This window comes from Malaclemys terrapin, chromosome 16, assembly GCF_027887155.1.
Source record: "Malaclemys terrapin pileata isolate rMalTer1 chromosome 16, rMalTer1.hap1, whole genome shotgun sequence".
NCBI classification, from domain to species: Eukaryota; Metazoa; Chordata; order Testudines; family Emydidae; genus Malaclemys; species Malaclemys terrapin.
In genome coordinates this window covers 13871922-13890220 of record NC_071520.1, presented here as the reverse complement: position 1 = coordinate 13890220, position 18299 = coordinate 13871922, and the positions used below count along the sequence as shown (strand labels likewise).

The 18299-nt window shown below is 48.1% G+C and overlaps 2 protein-coding genes across 3 annotated transcripts; one reads left to right on the top strand and one right to left on the bottom strand.

Annotated features, from left to right (window-relative positions):
* Nucleotides 1–4405: 4405 nt before the first annotated feature.
* Nucleotides 4406–15127, top strand: C16H22orf15 (chromosome 16 C22orf15 homolog). The gene is made up of 6 exons (XM_054006862.1): nt 4406–4478; nt 6173–6259; nt 7021–7146; nt 7613–7687; nt 8344–8475; nt 14074–15127. The coding sequence occupies exons 1-6, from the start codon at nt 4454–4456 to the stop codon at nt 14223–14225; spliced, it is 597 nt and encodes a 198-aa protein (XP_053862837.1). The 5' UTR covers nt 4406–4453; the 3' UTR covers nt 14226–15127.
* On the bottom strand, nt 10851–16697 carry CHCHD10 (coiled-coil-helix-coiled-coil-helix domain containing 10). 2 transcript variants are annotated; one of them, XM_054006863.1, is made up of 4 exons: nt 16572–16697; nt 15134–15356; nt 11842–11989; nt 10851–11192 (listed from the first exon to the last, which is right to left on the bottom strand). In XM_054006863.1, exons 1-4 carry the CDS (start codon nt 16616–16618, stop codon nt 11173–11175), a joined length of 438 nt encoding a protein of 145 aa, XP_053862838.1. In that variant the 5' UTR covers nt 16619–16697; the 3' UTR covers nt 10851–11172. The 2 variants fall into 2 exon arrangements, with proteins under 2 accessions (XP_053862838.1, XP_053862839.1); XM_054006864.1 differs by having other exon boundaries at nt 15134–15353; nt 16572–16696.
* Between the last annotated feature and the right edge of the window lie 1602 nt (nt 16698–18299).

The window sequence follows — 18299 nt, the reverse complement described above, 5'->3', positions numbered from 1 at the left end:
TGCGTCTGAATAGGAAAGAGAAAAAATCTCTCACCTCACCCAGGGACGTAGTCTGCAGTGTGCATACGACGAAACAGTGTGATAAGTAACCCTAATAATAACCCTGCTCTGCCCCCACGGCCTTGCAGTGAAGACAGCCTAAAGCACATGCTTCAGAGGAGACGTGTCCCACATCAATGCAACCCCAGCACATTGACCTTTTCAAGAAATAACAACAGGGGAGAGTGGATAATGGAAAGAAGATGATCAGAGAAATTAATTGCCATACTGAAATTACCTGGATGGAAATTTCCTTGTGCCTGCTTCCCCTGGAGGAGAACTCCCAGTTCCCTGATGGAACCCCATATTAAAAAGGACATTTTCTGCTGGAGAGTTTCCTTCCCCCTCACACTTTGACTCTTGACTCTTCCTCACCTCACAGTCCCTCATCACCACTGTCCATAATGTTCAACTTTTACACTGTCCCATCTCACCCAGCAGCCTCACCCTCACTGCCTCCCTTGGCCTCCAACCCCAGATCAGCTCACCTCTCATCCCTCAGGCCTTCCTACACCTAGGCAGCAAGTGTTGGAGTTCTGCTCTGGAGCGAGAGGGCTGGGAGCCCTTGTCCTAGGTAGCAGGCGATATTCTTATCACACTTCAAGCTGAAAGCCCCTATTTTGAATGTGAAAATCTCGTGTTACTAACATTATGAAATTTGCGGTGTTGTTGTAGCCGTGTTGGTCCCAGGATACGAGAGAGACAAGGTGGGTGAGGTAATAGCTTTTATTGGACCAACTTCTGTTGGTGAACGAAACAACTTTTGAGCTAAACAAACCTTTGTGTAGCTCAAAAGCTTGTCTCCTTCAGCAACAGAAGATGGTCCAATAAAAGCTATTACCTCACCCACCTTGTCTCTCTAACATTATGAGGAACCTCTACCGTAAATGAGAGTGATGCAGAGGGCAGAGGAGTCTGATGGACTGAAACGAGGCGGAGAAAGTGGGATGGGGGAGAGGAGCTGGAACTGGCAGCAGCACCCCGATATGACTCATTTACATTTTCTTGATCGCCTCAGGGCAGCGGGATGGTGAAGATGAGGCCACTATAGGCAAGTGCAGCTGTGGTGGCAGTGTCCATCGGTGAACCAGGCCACACCGACTGAGTGTGCAGGGTTGGATGGGAGATGAGGGGTCATGGATGGCAGTGAGTTTAATGGGGACAGAGCAGCCATTCCTGATTGAGCAGAAGGGGGTGAAGAAGGGTAGGGGGGACTAGGGATGAGGCAGTCAATTCACAGAAGAGGAGGTGAATCAATGTTAGATAATGAATTCATTACTTAGAGAGACAAATAAAAATGTCAGTTAAATCAGTTAATGAATCGATAATTAATTATCAGGTAGACAATTAAAGCTGCCAAATAAGCGTGATGGGCCAACTAGCAGGGCAATGGATGGGCAATAGGGAAGGTGGCCGGATGGGCGGCAGGCAGTGCTACAGGAGGATGTGTAGCCAGTTACCAAGGAGCAGTTCAGCCAGCTGAGGCGAGACATCAGCAGCAGTCTGTGGAAGTAGAAAAGGCTGCTGAGGTCTCCTCCCCAGCACTGCCGGTGAGACGGGCTGGACTCCCCAGGGCAGGGGACAGGCCGGAGAGGGGAGAGCCATGCAAGAAGACAAATGACTGGAATTCGAGCATGATGCTGGCACAAGCAGCCCTGCTCTTACCAAAACTGCCATGGGGTCTTTAATACACGGTGCTCAGAACCTCGATTTGACATCTCATCTGAAATACAGCACCTGTCCCAGCTCAGTGTTTGCTGATGCCATGCTGGGTCCTTGCATTCAGTGCTGACTGACTGGGACCCATGGCACTTTTCGAGTCCCCAATACCCCTTCCTTGAAGCCCCTTGAGTTTCCCCTGGGGAGCAAGGCTTAATTTGTCATGAAAGAGGTGGCGGGGCTCCAGCAAATTTTTTTACATTCATAACTGACGCAGCAAGCCCAGAGGCGCCGGAGCAATGAACTGCCGAGCCCAGAGGCGCCGGAGCAATGATCTGCCAAGCCCAGAGGCGCCGGGGTTATGAACTGCCGAGCCCAGAGGTGCCGGGACTATGAGCTGCCAGGCCCAGAGGAGCCGGGGCTGAGGCCTGGCAAGACCTGGCACAAATTAAGCACTGTTTGGGGGTCTCCAAGCCAAGGACTGAGCAGAACCGACCCTGCCAACCGGCTCACAGCACAAGGTGCTATGTCTGCGAGTCGTGTGTTTCACCATAAACAAATAAATACTCCCCTCAAGTGGTGGCTCAGTGGTATTTACATCTTTGCATCTGGAAGGAAACCACTGAGATCAGTGAAGGTGGGGTCATCTCTGAAACAGTAACACAGAGGTGGTTGGAGTGCTAGTCGTTGGGAATGGGTCTGCTTTATGGGGGGGGGGTGAACTGGGTGTTAATGTTGAGGCTGATGTCAGAGTTGTTGAGGTACCTTTAGCTGGTGATTTCCTTAGCTTAGTTTGAGGTGGGGATTGTTCTGTGAATGACTTCGATTACCCCTCTTCTCTTAAATTGCGCTTAGCAACTGTAACCATCAACCAACCAGATCCTTTGTTTCTGGATAATATCATAAGCTACGTAGCTCTGTGGTATCAGAACAGACCTGGGTCTAACCCATGCTGGCCCTATGTTGTAAACATGCTACCCACCAGTGAGGCCTGGGACTCCCCTGAGAGGATTCTGGGCAGATTTGATGCCTCCATCAGCTCTGCCCCCCTCTTCCCAGCTAAAGCTGAGGATGAGAGAGTTTAGCCATAACATGAGAGTTTGCACCTTATTTCCCAAGACACACCAATCCACTCCCACACACACACGCACACTCTCAGCCATATAAGGCAACCTTGTCAGCTACACACTTAGGTCTATAGCCATGAATACACAGCAGAGGCTGTGTGGAGATGACGCCACTAAAAGGCCCCAAGGGACCAAAATATAAATACCTCACTGTTTGCCTGGCAACCATCGCTATGGGGACAGTTTGCAGCAGAAAGTGTTGCATTTAGGGTTATATCCCAGCTCAGAGTTCTTCCAGTGTTTTGTGTTACCATGGAAACAGTCCCAAAGCCAGGAGGAGGCATTGGGCCCCTTGCTGGGAGAGGGAGAGCCCGCCACTGTAAATAAATGGATTGATAGAAGTAGGAAAGGCCCGAAGGGGAGTCAGCATGAACCAGAACACCATTCAAACTGGCATTCCCCAGCGCCTCCAGGCCAATCCCAGCTCCCCCACTGACTCACTGGGTGGCCTGGGGCGTGAGTCTCAGTCCCTGTTCTGTAAAAAGGGGATAAATGAGGCTTTGCCCATGGTGGTCGCGAAGCAACATGTATTCCCTGCTGTTTGTAAATGGCTCAGAAGAGGTGCTGTGCACTAGGAATGATCACCATTCAAATGGAGGGAAGGAGGGCTTTGAACCTGAGGCACAAAGTACAGCAGTGGCTAGAAATGCAGCCCTGTGATCATCTTGCTTTGCCAGCTTTCCCCACATCCATCATATTGAACGTGCTCTGTTTACAGTACAGTTATCTCCATGGGACAGATGGGGAGGCTGAGATACAGAGTGACTTACCCAAGTCACCCAGCACAAGAGCTGGGAATAGAACCCACAGCTGCTGTGTCCCTATTCAGCCCGCTATCTCCTGGACACCACAGCCCCTCTGGCCAAGCCTGGCCTGGCTGCCAGGCCAGACGCTCAGCCCTGTCTCTGGAGCCGCAGCGATTGCTATTACTCTGCCAGTTCTCAGCACCAGCAATTGAGACTGTGGAGTCAGGACTGTGCTGGGGATTCGCTGATGCAGCAGACAGCCGAGACCAGAGACGCCCTTGTGCAGTCAGCCTGGCTCTGCAGTGCGGACGGCTTTCAGTGGTGGTTGGTTCAGCTGGGCCGGGGCGAGCTGGAAGACATGCAGGGAGAACACAGCGCAGCACCGGGGTTGCTGAGGCCCTGAAAAAAGATAGGCAAGGAATCCTCTGAATCCAAAGCAGAGGCCCCCGGGATTGTTATTTGGTGGCAATGAGACAGTGGCATCAAGACGGTCTGGAACAATACGATGCCTTGATGGGCTGGGCAGCCCTCCCAGATGCCTCTGCCTGTTTCAGCACAGCCCCTGCCCCTAGCCCCTGTCAGAGCTTCGCTGAGAAGCTTTGGAATCTGCAGGAGTTATTTCCCCGTTGCTGGGAAATCGGGTTGTTGAAACCAATAAGAGCATTAACAAGGGAAATGCTCACCCCTCCCCCAGGCTCTCAGCGGGCTAATTATGCCAGTCTTAATAACAGCCTTTTGTCACCCAGGCTGCCTGCAAGTCTGCCCCAAAACACAAGGCAGTCGGAGCACCGTCCGCAAAGTCCTCTGGCTTGGGGGAGAGGGGCAGCAGTCCCGACGAAGGGGGCTGCTGAGGAGGTTTGGGCCCAGGAGAGTGGAAGCACCATGTTCGTTACGGTGAGATATGGAGGTAAGTGGGGGAAGCTCAGACTTTGCCCTCTGGACCCAGCTTCTCCGAATCAGCTGGTTTCTCTGATCGTGAAACCTGACAGCATACTTTGTGTTCCTCTTGCCACCGTTCAGTGATCCTATCCGTTTCCCTTAAGTCAGTGGCCTGGGCAGGTGTATTTGGGGAGACAGTGTTGTCTAGTAGCTAGGGAACAGTGCAGGGAGTCAGGAGACCACTGACTCACTGTGTGAGTGCTCTGTGACTCAGTTTCCCCATCTGTAAAACCGGTATTTCACCTCCTTTGTAAAGAGCTTTGAGATTGAGGGATTAAAAAAAAACTTAAATCAGAGCTAAGCATTATCTGGTATTATTTGCAGACAGACCTCAGACTTTACTCCATCTTTCTAAGGGAGGATGGTCACTGCAGACTTTTACTGTTCTGTGGTTTCAGGGCCATACAGCATAATGAAACAATCTGAGAAAAGACACCTGATGAAAACCAAGTTCCCGGGTTTTCCAGCTGCCCCTGCTCCACAGAGGGGTCTGTGCTTCTCTGAAGTGCAGCTCCTGCATCCTCAGCAAAGTAACTGTGTAGAAATGGCATCTCTGCTCCCTGTGTGTCTGCAGAGTCATCTCTGATCACATCAGTGACTATAGCTTTTATATTCATTCGTACTCCATGTCCCCTTCCTGCCGAGTCTCACCTGCCTGCTGGGCAACACTGGCAGCTTTGGGCCCCTGGCAAAACAGGGGCTGGGGGCAGCTTGTATCACTGCAGCCCAACTCCCAGCTCACTTGCTCCAAGTGGACTTGCTGTGACCCCGGGCCCACAGCCTGGGCACCAGCAGCAGAGTGAAGGTAGCCCACTGACTGAAGGGCTGTTTAGCTGCAGAAACGGCTCCCCTGAGAAAATGATAGTTTGTTGATTTGCTTTGCTTTTGAGCACTCTTAAAATGAAGGATTGACAGCTCAGGCGAGGCCCAGCAATAGCATTAGTGGGCACCGTGGAGGCCTTCCCCAAACTCAGCTAATGGCCCTCAATCGCAACCTTACAAACTCTGCTATCCAAGCTCTGAGCCCTCAAACATCTCTTCGAAAGCACTGCAGTCCTGACCTGCAGCTCCCCCTGCTAGCCTCTCTCTGGATCCCTGCCCCCAGTCTGTTGCTGCACGTCCATACTGGCCTGCACCACCCCTTGCTGTTCATGTCCCGGGCCTCTCCAATCTCGCTGAATTAGCAAGTTTTTTAGGCAAATATCCCCTGGTGACTAAGCTGAGACTCCCAAACTCAAGTCACATGTGACATTCGTGGGTTTGCAGAGGGGAAAGCGAAGAGCCCGATCACACCCTAAGTTTCCTATTTCTTCTATTTTATGAGACCAAGTTTAAAAAACCAAACTGAACCCACAGGCATCTTATGAAGCAGTGAGACGTATTCCTAAACCACCAGAAGATTCTGGATGCCTCCTGGTCCGGTTTGATTGTGGTTCTAAGGACCAGGGAAGGAGAAGCACAGGTCTGCAGCACCCCAGGTCTGGCTGTGACACATCCCCTTCTGCAGTAAAACTTCCCCTCCCTTTTCTGTCTGCCACATTCGCTGACATGAGCAGATAATGTCTGTCTCTTCACTGGTTCAGCTCATTGGGTTGTGCAGCCCTTAAACTTGGGGAAAATCTCTGTCTCCTCCTGTGCTAATTTCCTTTCCCTGCTTCACAGCTGACTGCCAAGAGATTGTGAACGTGCACTGCCGGGTCCTGAGCCTCACCGCGCATCTGAAGAAGAAATGCCAGTGCAGGCCAGAAGGTACTGTCTCTCCATCCCCCTCTTAACGGGAGTGAAGGCCACCTGCCTGATGGACAGACACAGATGCTCTTAGAGTATCAGACATGATGAGGGAGCTGGCGGAAAGGTGAAAAATGGGTCAAACTGGGATTAAGGAGATCAGACTGAATCACAAAAAAGAGGGGGTGGAGCAGATAACGTATTTCTCTGTCCTGTCTCATAAAGGGTCATAAACTTTGTGATCAATGTAACATACTAAAGATAATACACTGGAAAATACATTTATAGAGCTCCTTGGGATCCCAAAGTCTTTTACTAAGCAATAGACAAATTAGACAGTCTGTAATGGTTTGCTGGGTGTTTTAGTGACCTAAAAATAGTGATGTTACAAAACATGGGGGCATAACCACTGCATACCAGAGGAGGCAAGTGAATTTCATGTCTCTGTAACCAGGTCACTTGTCAAGGTTGAGTCTCTCCCTGGCTGTGCCAAATGGGAGTAGCTCCACACCGGTCCTGGACAGTGCGGATGCAGCTGAGGGCTGCACTGGACACTCAGGAAAGTTAATCCAAATGAACTAAAGCTGAGAATTTAAACTGGATTAGTTAAACTGCATTAGATGCTTGTGTGGACACACTTATTCAGAATTAAAGTGACCTTAATTTGGTTTAATTTAAGTCACTTTCCTGAGTCACCCTGTGTAGATAAACCAGCCCTAACTCTGTATGAATTGTAGAATTATGGGTACATAGGAACTTCTTAATCCAATCTCTCTCTCCAGATTGCATTGATCTTCTAGATGAATCAGGGACCCTGATGAACCTGAGCGAAGTGGAAAGTCCTGCATCTGAGCTGGCCAGTAAATATCTACAGGAGAGACAGTGCTACATCCTCATCAGAGTCATTCGTAAGTTACTTGCCAAGTCCTTCTGTGGACTGAGAATGCTACTGTGCTCCCTCCAGGGCAATGTCCCCCATTATAAGAAAGGATCCCCACTCCTTCCTTCTCTGGGATTTTGTCTGTTCTAAACAAAGGTACATGAACGAAGTTAGTGGGCTATCCATCCTACTGTAGGGAAATGAATGAAAAGCACACGAGAGCAAAGGTACAAGTGAACAAAGGAAATTATCAGCATCCATTGCAAATGGACAATGCAAAATAATGTATGGATGTAGGTAGGTGGATAGATAGAAACCATGTGGCAATTGTATCCTGACAAACTCCCGAAACAAAGTGCCCTGCTAGTGTGAAACAATTACTTCTTCTTGAAGTGACTTGGCAGAACTACCCAAGCTAAAGCAGGTCTGATGGCCAAGTAATTTTTTCCAGGCTATGAAATGAAGGAGCATGGTTCTGCTAATTCTGTTGGCAGGAGGAGAAGGCTCGGAACCAACCTACTACGAATCTCTACTGGAGAACCTGGGAAAACACCACCCTGAGCTAGCAGGTGAGAGCTGGGCTCCCAGTGCATCAAAGCACCATAGGGAGACCAATGATATAGATGTGTAACATCAAACATTGTCAGTCAAATCCTTGCCCCATGCACCCTCATGAGCCCCTGTATTTCATACCCCTTTTGCAGAATTTGGCCTGAGGTTTGATTGTGACTTTTCCCAGAACTGACTTGGCCAAAAAGTGTTGTTGGTGTGGCTAAAGGAACAAAAGATCCAAGGAACATAGGTGAAAAAAGGAACAAAACTAACAAAAAGCCAAAATATGTATATTTAGCTTAAGCCAGAAAGTATTTCCCATCGTACTAGGCATGCAGTTTTCCATCTTCAGTGTTCTGCAAACATTGTCTTACTAATCCTCATTACATCCAGGGTTGGTGGGTAAGTTACCAACCCCATTTCCTGCACGGGACAACAGAGGCAGAGGGATGAAGTGTTTTACATTAGGATAAAGAGAGATGGATGGTCAGAGCAGGGATTAGAAAACACAGGAGTTCCTGTCTCCTAATCCTGGGCTCAGGCCACTAGCCTTCATCACTCTTTCTATTGCTCTATAAACAAAGGAAGGAAACAGTTAGCTGGCAGAATCCCTGGTTTAGTAGACAGGAGCCTAGCAAGAAACTAACAGCGGGTTTCTGGGTTTGCTTCCCAGAGCGGCTGCAGAAGTTATCGGCACACCCTCAGCTGAAGGACAACACAAGGAGGAGTTCTATGCAGAGAAAGTTTCGCCCACTTAAGGAACCACTCCTGGGCTCCCCAGCCAAAGTCAGAAGCACACAGCAGAGTAAGAAAGGCTCTGCTCTCTCCAGCAGGCCCACCTAGGTAGGGTATCATCCCTTGCGGGAAACAAGGCCTCCAGCAGTTTGGAAGCATCTTCCAGAGATCCTACACAGGGTCAAAGACAGCCAGCCAGGTGTAGTCAAACTGTAGGGCAGGATGCAAAAGGCCACTGCTTTATAAGCAGCACACTGCATCCTCCCCACAACCAGACTGAGCCATAATCAGAGACCCCCTGGAACATTTTAAATGGAAGGCTAGCTAGGCTCATGCCACCCTCTGAAAAAGAGTTTAGAGCTGGCAGGGGTAACAGACTATAGTAGTACAGACTTACGTTTGGTACTAGCAACTGACACACACAGAGCAGGTCTCTTCTGCAAGAAGGTGCCCCATCTATAGTCAGTCACAACCCAACACACATTAGTTAGTTCCCAATGAAGTGTACAATGGGAACACCTTCTAACAACCCCTACTAGAACTAGGGGAACTTTGTGATCCGCCAGTGTTCTCAAGCCTACTTGCTGCAAGCCCTTTCTCCTGCACTGTAAATTCATCTCCCCTCCTCACGCTAAGGGCAACTAGTACATTTATTTAAAAAAAAAAAAAACTATTGACATTAGTGAGAGATAAATGTGTATTACTTTATTCCTGTTCCCACCACCCTAAGTATGGGAGAGCAAAGTGGATTGTATTCTGTCTGCTTTATCAAAAGCATTATTTACATTCCAATGAGAGGCTCTTTATGCCTGATCATGCATAATCCAGAAAAAAACTCAGCTTGACTTTCAATTGCAGGTTGAGTTTGTAGGGCTGGCTATCAAAGAGAAAATATAGTCTTGGAGACTGAGCAAGTCTGATATGGAAACTTTGCAAGGCAGCCAGCCAGGAATCCCCATGTCTTTCACAGCAACTGCTCTGGAAGTGGCCTTTCTGAAAGCTCAGTTCCAATGTCTCCTGCCTCAATCCGAACAGGTTCTCATTGTACAGTAGGTTTTTTTTGACTGATAAGGGAAAATGGCTCCTGAAGGAATATTTTATGAACCAGACTAGAATGTAATTCATAAAATACTGAATACATAGAATAAAAACAGTAGTTTAAAGGATTGTGGGAAATGCAGTTTAGTTCAGCGGGGAACTGGTTTCTTTCACAGATGCTTTAGCAGATGTGCAAACACTGGTCCAATTTTGATCTCATTTTCACTATCTGTTTAGAGTAGCTCTGACTCATTAGTTATTCCAGATTTATATTGGTTTTCCCGAGATCAGAAACTCACCCTTTATTCACAAAGCGGCAAGACTTCAGAGTGTCCTTTGCACTTAGATTTTCCTTAGCAGTCTCTCCCAGGACACTGCACAGGGCAGTCTGACTGCAAGCCATGCATCGTTCAGGAGACAATAACCACTGCCAAAAAGTTAAGGTCATGAAGTTTGGGGGGGGGGGGGGGGGGAAGAGAGGGGAGAAAGAAGAGGCTTACATTGCAAGACTGGGGTATATCCACCGTTTTGTTAGTTTTAGAGGATAAATACAGCTTCCCCGTTTTGCTAAACAGCAAAGAGTAACCGAACTGCACCAGCATAGATTGTTTCCAGCCACTGTCTTCCTTACAAATCCATACAAGGAATGAGATTCAGACAATACTGTCCAGTGTTCAGCAGCAGCTAGAAAGCTATGACAACTAAAATAATCAAGAGTTAAGAGATTTTATCCATCTGTAAAGAAAAACATTAGTATGCAAAGCATTCTTTTGCTGGTCACACAGCAGCTACATTCCTTCCAGCTGAAGCCTCCTGACTGTTAGTGTCAGTTTCACTTGTGCCAAGGTAACTGGAGTTGCTCCATAGTCCATAAAACTGAAAATGTTGGCTTTCTGCAGAGCCAGGTCTGTGTGGAGTGTCAAATGCATTTCAATTACTGACTAGTTGTACCTGATTTTGTTAGGTGAAGCCTTGCAGCTCCTAGTCCAATGTTAAAGCTACATGTGGCACCAGTGAATTTAACCTGATGCTAATGACCTTCAGCATATTACTTAACCCACTAAGACCCAAAATAAGATCAGCCAGCTGTGTTCTTAGTCAGCCAATTGACCAGGTCACATTTTTCCTTCCATGCCTCTGTCTCCATCATGTCCGTGAGCGGAGAGGATACTGAGATTTACAAGAATCCTAGTCAATGAAGCACTTGCAGGGCAGTGCTCTTAAAAATTCTCTCTGCTCTGGCCTTCTGAGCAGATAAAAGTAATACAGCAGTGGGTCGTATAAGTGTCCTGTGAGAGGAAATCCAGGCCTGGCCTTGTTTGGTTTTGCTGAGTCATCCAGCTACATGGATTTTAATTATTCTGCTCCCCTTGTTTGGGGAGGAGACGAAGAAAACACATTCAGAGATTAGAATGACATCCTGCAATTTAATCTACAGTAAGAAACACAACATACAAACTATTCATAGATTAAAATAAACCATCTCCTTTTATTACATATTTCACTGTAGCAAATCAAACGAGATCTGGATTCTAAAAGCCCAATCAAATTCCAACCATTGTTCTTTCCTGGCCATTATAGAAGCATGTTAGCACTAAGTGGTTCTTTCCGCTGGTCAGACTAGCATTCCCTTCACCTGGTTACTTTGGTCACTAGCTATTCCTTCTAGTCTCTTCCGTTCTTGTCTGTACTCCAGGCTCCTGTTTCCCTGTGTTAGCGCTGAATGTCTTCACAAGAGGGAGGAGACACCTACAATAGGAGAGATTGGAGAAGCTCAAGTTCAACATTAGGCAGAAAGGATCCTCATATGTCAAATGCCTGAGTGAGGTGAATGCCCCATGATTAGCCAGAACGTGCAAACAGGGGTACCAGTTCAACCAAGCACAAAAGGGGGTTTTGTCTACTCATCACTTCATTTATTTAGCATGTTGCTCCAGGAGAAGGGAACCCTTCTCCCCCGGCAAATGGGCAAGAAACCAGGGAACTGGCTGGCAGTGCTCTGGGAAAGGAATAGGCTCCCCAAAGGAACATGGCAATAGAGCATCCAACCCCTAAAAAGGGATCTCCAAGCCCACTATCGGGAACACCATTTTCATTCTGCTAAGACATGGACCAAAGTGTCCCTCTTCCCCTTTCCATAATTCCTGAGCATCTTTATGGAGAGGACTACATTACTGAAACGGCAGAGATGTGAGACTTTGGAGTTACTTCAAAGACAAGGCCAGCGACCTCTTCCACATTTAGAGGGTTTGGTTTCTTTAGGAGGAACTATTAACAAGCTGCTGTTTGAAAGCTCAGAGCCCTACCACACTACTCTTTCAAACATTAGCTCGTCAGTCCCAGACTTCATAGCTGCCCATCTCTGCACCCTGCAGCAAAACCAAGCAAAAAAACTCACCATTATTATATTTGCACTGCTTCAGTGCCTCGCTGAAACCTTCACACAAGGTCAAGTCACTCTGATTGGTAGCACAGTCCAAGAACTGCTTCATCTCATAGTGGCAAGGTCCATACTGTGGCTGCTGGAACGCAGGCTGCCTGGGCTCCTACGGACACCCCAAGAAGAAAAAAACATCCCAGTTTAGGGAGAAACTCTGGGACAGAAGGAGATGAATACAATGATCTATCATGTCTAGATTTTTCTGTTTACTTGCCAGTCAGGGCAAATGTGTGAATAAACTGAGCTCATATCCCATCATCTTGATTTGTTTTCAAAATAATTACAGTCCCAAATTCTCAGTGCATAATCAAATAGAAGGGAGGGCCATAACTGAGAAATAAAAACCTTTCCTAGACACCAATAGTCTCACGTTAGCAAAAGCAGCATTCCAAATGAAAGGATTTTCCCCCATTCAGAGAGGTAATGGAAGCTTCCATCATGTTACTCAAGTTGTTCGGATGTATACACTTAGGACTATGTTGTAATAATTCAGCCTGCAAATTTGCCCTGATTGTGAGCTCAGCTGTGAGAAGTGAGTGAAACTTCATCACATCACAACAAATGCTGATTGGAAAAGGTGTAAAGGACAGACTAACTAGTCCAAACAAAAAAGGCCCACAACTATAATTTAAGGACTGTGTTAAGATCATGCCTAGTAACAAGAAAAATGCACCAAAATTGGTGTCAGATATTCTGTCAACCAATTAGGCCTAATAACTTGGGAATGGGCTATTCCACCCATCACTCCCTTTTGGGGTCCTCAAAGAAAGATACTTTGGGGAGGAAAAATTGGCTACTGGAGCAAGCTTCACCATCAGGGCTGCCACCCCTACCATCTCCTGAGACTCCAGGCCTCATCATCCTGATCCTGAGAGATGTCCTGACCTGACCAGGCCACAGAGTGGAACCCAGATGACATCTGGGATATGAGACTTCCTTCCCTATCGTCTCTCTTTTTTCCCTTCTGTCTAATAAGCATCTGGCGTATCTGGCCATGACTGCATATTTGGCAACAATGCTATAACCCAGTAACCAGAAAGAGGCAGCTAAAAGTAATACCCCAAGCAGCTCAATGCCAGTACAAATTTGCCAGATCTCAGTGCTGATAGAACCGTGTGCTGTGCCTGGGTTTTTCCAGCATCCAGGTTGCAAATAAGAGAGTCAAAACTAGAGACAAAAGCTCTATTGTCTCTCTTTGCGGTTCTCTCTCCCTCGTGTTCATCTTGTTTTGTCTCAAAAGAAGCAGGATTAGACTTAAACAGCAACAGCTCCAAACCACCTCAACTAACTTATTCTCTTCTCCCCAGAAAGGACAGTTATTTTTGATACTATCAAAGAGACTGTCGGACAAGAGGGGAGGAGAAATCCAGCTAAAAGGGAAAAAAGGCCTTAAAACTTTACATTTCAAATGCTGTAATGGTCTTTCATTCTTTTCTGAATCTTTTAATAAAAGTTAAAGGATTTTTAATGGTGCATTTGCCATGGTACTAAGCAGGCTGAGGTCTCTGTATGCCAAACCCCAGACCTTGTTTAAAAAGATTTACTGTTGGGCAGTGACTGGGCTAGGTTAACACCTTTGACTCTTTGGGACCATACATCCATGTAAATTACTAGAACAGCGACCAACATTCAGCCAAACAAACCACATTTTATGTTGAGTTCCAGTGAGCTCCTGTTTTGATACTTTGTTCCTTCAGGACAGGTGGAAATTGGAGGTTTCTGGACTTTAACTGGCTATGTAGACTGCACCACTAGATACCAAGGCAGGGATTCTGATCTGTTTTCACAGTGGCTAGTACAATTGGACCACAATCCCCATTTACAATACTCAGGTGCTACCACAACAGAAATACAGACTGCCTTATGTCCCATTTAAAGAAATATTCTAGAGAGGGCAATGATGAGAAGCAGGGAGGCAGAATGACTGGGAAGGCAACATCTCCATCAGTCTGTACTGGGGGCCTTTTAAGAAACAGCTCCACATCGAGCAAGTAACCTTGACTACAAGAGTCCAGAGCTTTGGAGAAAAAGCCTTTCTAAAGGAGATTCTAGGGTTTCTTGTACAGGCCACAGCCTGCCTTCCCAGCACCTAGAGATCTAGCTAATCCTCATGGCAGGCTCTGTTTTATGTAATAGTTACTCCACGGGTTGCACTTTGCTAATAATTTCTACTTTCGGATGCCCCACCAGGTGATGGGAATTGCACAACATCTCTCCAAGGGGACAGGTGGATCCCAACACTGCTTCCAGGCAGAAAGGAAACAAGACTCACTGCTCTGCATCTCCAAAAGCTCTTTATGGACCTCAATCTTCAACAGCCCAGTAAAACTGGTCAGGATTAGTCTCCCTTTACACAGAGGAAGTGAAGCAGAGCAATTCAGCAACTCCAGTGCCAAAGAGTAACCATCATCAGGGGCAGGATTAGAACTAGTGAGTTCCTGCCTTCCAGTCCCAGGACCAGTTCAAACAAATGGGGGCCCAGAAAAGTCATCTAATTGCCCCTCCTTTTAAGCAGCAAGGCCCAAGGCTAGTGTGCTCTGCCCCAACTGGCTAGAAGGTCAATCTCACAAGTGCAGGGCTGGAGACCAGAGAACATGTCTGGCACTTTGAGAGTTTGGGATGACAGTTCAGGTAACAGGGAGTGGAGGTTTCCTATTAAACATGAAAAAGGGGGAGGCAGGGAAGAGACATGTTTTGTGCCCCAGTCAGAACCAGTGTTAATTTCTCCAGCTAGGAAAGATGAAGGCAGGTTAATGTCAATTGATTTATTTTAATCTAACTCCTAAAGCCAAGGTAGGCTTTCAGAAATTAAGTTCAGCTAGTTTCAAAATACCTATACCCATTGATTTTTAATAGATAAAAATGACAGGTTTTTTTCTCTTGTAATAAAGGCATCTTATTAAGTTTAAAGCCAAACTGACCAGCAAAGTTCAATAAATCAATGTTCCAAATCCAGAGAGAGAATATACATGTGGCTGTTTCCTCTACCGACTAGCATCAGGTTCTGTTCTCCTGTCCCCACTTAAATCTCAGGTTTAGCCTGACCAAACTGGTTCTAGGCACCAACACACCCCTACACACAAGGGCACCTCAGAGGCTTCTTAGTAATAGCAGGACTTAAAGTGGATATTGTTTTTGTGATCCTGGAGTGTATGAAGGCCCTCTAGGACACCTGACAACCAGCCCTGCTTCCTGGACTCCAGGAACCTCTGAAGAATAGTTTCTTGGTGAAACCATGGAGCTGCATTACCTGGATAGTACTGGCTGGTTTCGCTGGCTCAGTGCTGCTACCACCACTGAATGCCCCAGTGAGAGCACTGCCAACCACATGGCCCACTGCAGATCCAACAGCAACCCCGGCAGCAGTGGTAGCCATCTGGGCCATCAGGCCAGGCTGCTGGGGCTGACCTGGGGCTGCAACAGCTGAAGGTGGAGGATGAGCTGGTGGGTGAGCATGAGCTGGGGCTGCACTGCTGAGCACAAGGGAAATGAACAAGGGGAGGAGAAAGAGTTTAGTGAAATTTGTAAATGAAGGAGCTTACATTAGACATAACTATCATAGGAATATCATACCCCAGCAGCTCACTTGCTTGTGGTCCCACCTAGGTATATGCCAAGGGGGGGTAAGAGGGAGACTACCCTGTGGGGTACTTTTCGGAGACTGATTTGCATCCAGTTTAGCAGCAAGTGAAACAAAAAGGACCCCATGCCACTGCTCAGTTTTCACACAAGTCAGCTCAATAGCTTTGTGGTTACAAATCTGGCACTGCCACCCCAGAAACAGATCTTATTTACTTCCTCCCATGCTTCTGTGGGCACAAACTCAGGAATTTATTCCACCTTCTAAACATACACCCACTTGCAGACAAATATGTCAAGATGACACCACCATGGCTAAAGTCACCTTGAGACACCCATCCCTGTCAGCTAGCCAAGGGCATTGGTAGGAATACAGCTGGCATTGTACTTTCACAGCTGGTTAGTAACTAGTTGTGGAGCAGGGTCAGGATCCCAGAGGGTGAGGTTGGTCTTTCCAGCCACAGGAGGAAGTGCAGCATTTATAGTTGGTGTGATTATGGGGGAGGAGCAGGTGAACAGACAGACCAAAGGTGACCCCACAGCTGACTTGATGAGTGACTATGTGAGGCCCTCCTTGGGGTGATCACCAGGGCAAAGGACAGCCCAGGCTGGAAACAACGGCACCGCTAGCCCATTAAGGGGCAGGGATTATACATTACCAGTCGGGAGAGATTCACCACGTCACCGTGAATGGTCCCTTACAACGTGAGCTAAGGATTTGTGCTAAACCAGCTGTTTGACCTTGTATGGGGCTGGGAGGCTCAGCGCACCTGTCCCAGGCCCGAGGAAGAGCTGGGTGCGTGGCCAATGCCACCTCCCCCACCTTGTCACTCCGGAGAGAGGCGCTGCTTAAACACAGGGCATGTTAGGAGCCGGCCTTGGGGCGCAGGGCCTCCCGCAGGAACAGGGCTAGCGCCAGCGCTAACTAATGCCCGCACCTTTCGCCGGGGGGTCACAAAGGAGCCCGGAGCCCCGGGAGCAGGGGCTGGGCTGGAGCCCACTCGCGCTCTGGAGCAGGGCCAGGGACTCACGCGGACTGTCACTCCCGGGCAGCCCCTGGAGCTCGGGACCCTGCACCCGCCATAGGGTCCCCCCTGCCCCAGCCCCACCTGACTGCGGCCGGCCGGGCCGCCGCGCTTCTGCTCCCCCTGGGCATCCTCAGGCCGCCTCCGTCCCGAGTCTCCTTGAGCACAGGCGCCGCGCAGCCGGTTTAAAGGGCTGGCGAGGGAACCCACGTGGCCAGGCTCGCCCACTACTGAGCATGCGCCCCGTGAATCGCGCATGCTCAGTGACGGCACGTGAAGCCGCTGCCCAGACTAGGCCTGCCATCGCTTTGGTCTCTGCGCAGGCGCCCTCCCTCCACGTGGCCCCAGGCCAGAAGCTGGCTGTCCTAGAGCCACACGTTTGACCTTCAGCTGCTTTCCAGAGAGTGCTGGCGGGAGCCAGGCAGGGACGGGCCTTGTGGTCAGTGCAGGATAATGCCCAATGAAGGCACCTTGGCCTAAGACTCCAATGCCACTGGGAAGAGTCATTCCCACTAGATCAGTCTGTGTGTCCATGAGCTCTCAACCCTGCCACAGCATAGCATCATCCAGGGTCATCCTGGCCAGTCTCCCTGGCCTTCTGGTTAATTGGGGGAGGAATCCTGTAAAAAAAATTTTGAGATAACTTGAGGTCATGAGTGGAAAAGGCTGAAAACCACTGGTCTGTCTGTCCCTGCATTTCTAAAGCCCCCACCATGGTATAGATATGAAGAGCTGTAGATGAGTGATACAGAGTGCCCCTTGGTATATTTCTCACATGGCCTGCGACTGTATGGCTTGGGCTGTGAGCCCATCACACCCCAGCAATTAAGTAGAGTTGGTTCTAGGGGCTTCTTGGACAGGGCACCTCCAAGGGACGTCCAGTGATAGCGCTTCTGCTCTTCCTTAGTAAGAACTGAACTCGTGCCCTGATGTTGTGGGAGGGCGTGCTGTGCTGTGCTATTGGAGGTGTCCTCTGCTTCCAGGACAGCCAGCCTGCTCCCTTCTCCTGGCCAGGCAACATTGTTGGAGACTAGTTGTTTGTCTCTGCACACCACTGACCTCCAGTACAACATCTTTAGTATATCCATAGCATTCCCATTGTTGTTCCAGAAGACACATAAATTACTGCAATGGCAATTAGTTTTCCCAGGGCTAACATCATAATGGCAAGTTGACGTATTTTTGGTAAAGTCTCCTGTACCTGCTCACTAATCATAGATATAATTATCGCACCAGAATTCAGTCAGTTTAAATGATTATCACTGTGTCCTTTTGTCATGAGACAAACAACTCGTGTGTCACATGGTTCAGTAACTAGCCATGTGCCCACCAGAGGGTGCTATCTGACTTCTTTTAGCTGCAGTACCATAAAGTTCAGTATGGTGGGTGTATGGAAGGAAGATACATGCACACACACACACTCACCTCTGAAGGTGCTCCTTTTACGTAATCTGTTACAAAACATTGTTCAGCTCTCACGGGAAATCAGGATTTTAATATTTGTCTATCAGGTATTTCTAAGGCATCTGTCACCTTAGTATCTAAATCAATGCACATTCAATGAGCATTTTACCCCAAACAAGGTTTATCACAGTTGAAGAAGTCTTATATTGCTAGCGGTAGGTTTAAATTGAGAGGTAGGGTGCTGGCCTGCGGCTTGGAATACCTGGGTCAGTTCCCTCTTCGGCCCCAGACTTCGTGTTTGATCCTGGGGAAGGCTCTCTGGACCTCAGTTCCTTGTTTGTAAAATAGGAATAATAGTACGGCCCTGCCTCACAGGGGCGCTGTGAGGATATATCAGAGACTGAGCAG

Bases quoted from the DNA above. Each gene is read 5' to 3' on its own strand.
- C16H22orf15 (XM_054006862.1), top strand. From the start codon at position 4,454: ATGTTCGTTACGGTGAGATATGGAG. The intron at 6,260-7,020 runs GTACTGTCTCTC...CTCTCTCTCCAG, and splicing joins ATGCCAGTGCAGGCCAGAAG to ATTGCATTGATCTTCTAGAT. The intron at 7,147-7,612 runs GTAAGTTACTTG...TTCTGTTGGCAG, and splicing joins CATCCTCATCAGAGTCATTC to GAGGAGAAGGCTCGGAACCA.
- CHCHD10 (XM_054006863.1), bottom strand. From the start codon at position 16,618: ATGCCCAGGGGGAGCAGAAGCGCGGCGGCCCGGCCGGCCGCAGTCAG. The intron at 15,357-16,571 runs GTGGGGCTGGGG...CCTTGTGCTCAG, and splicing joins GCCCGGCCGGCCGCAGTCAG to CAGTGCAGCCCCAGCTCATG. The intron at 11,193-11,841 runs GTGAGTTTTTTT...CTCCTATTGTAG, and splicing joins GCAGTGCAAATATAATAATG to GTGTCTCCTCCCTCTTGTGA.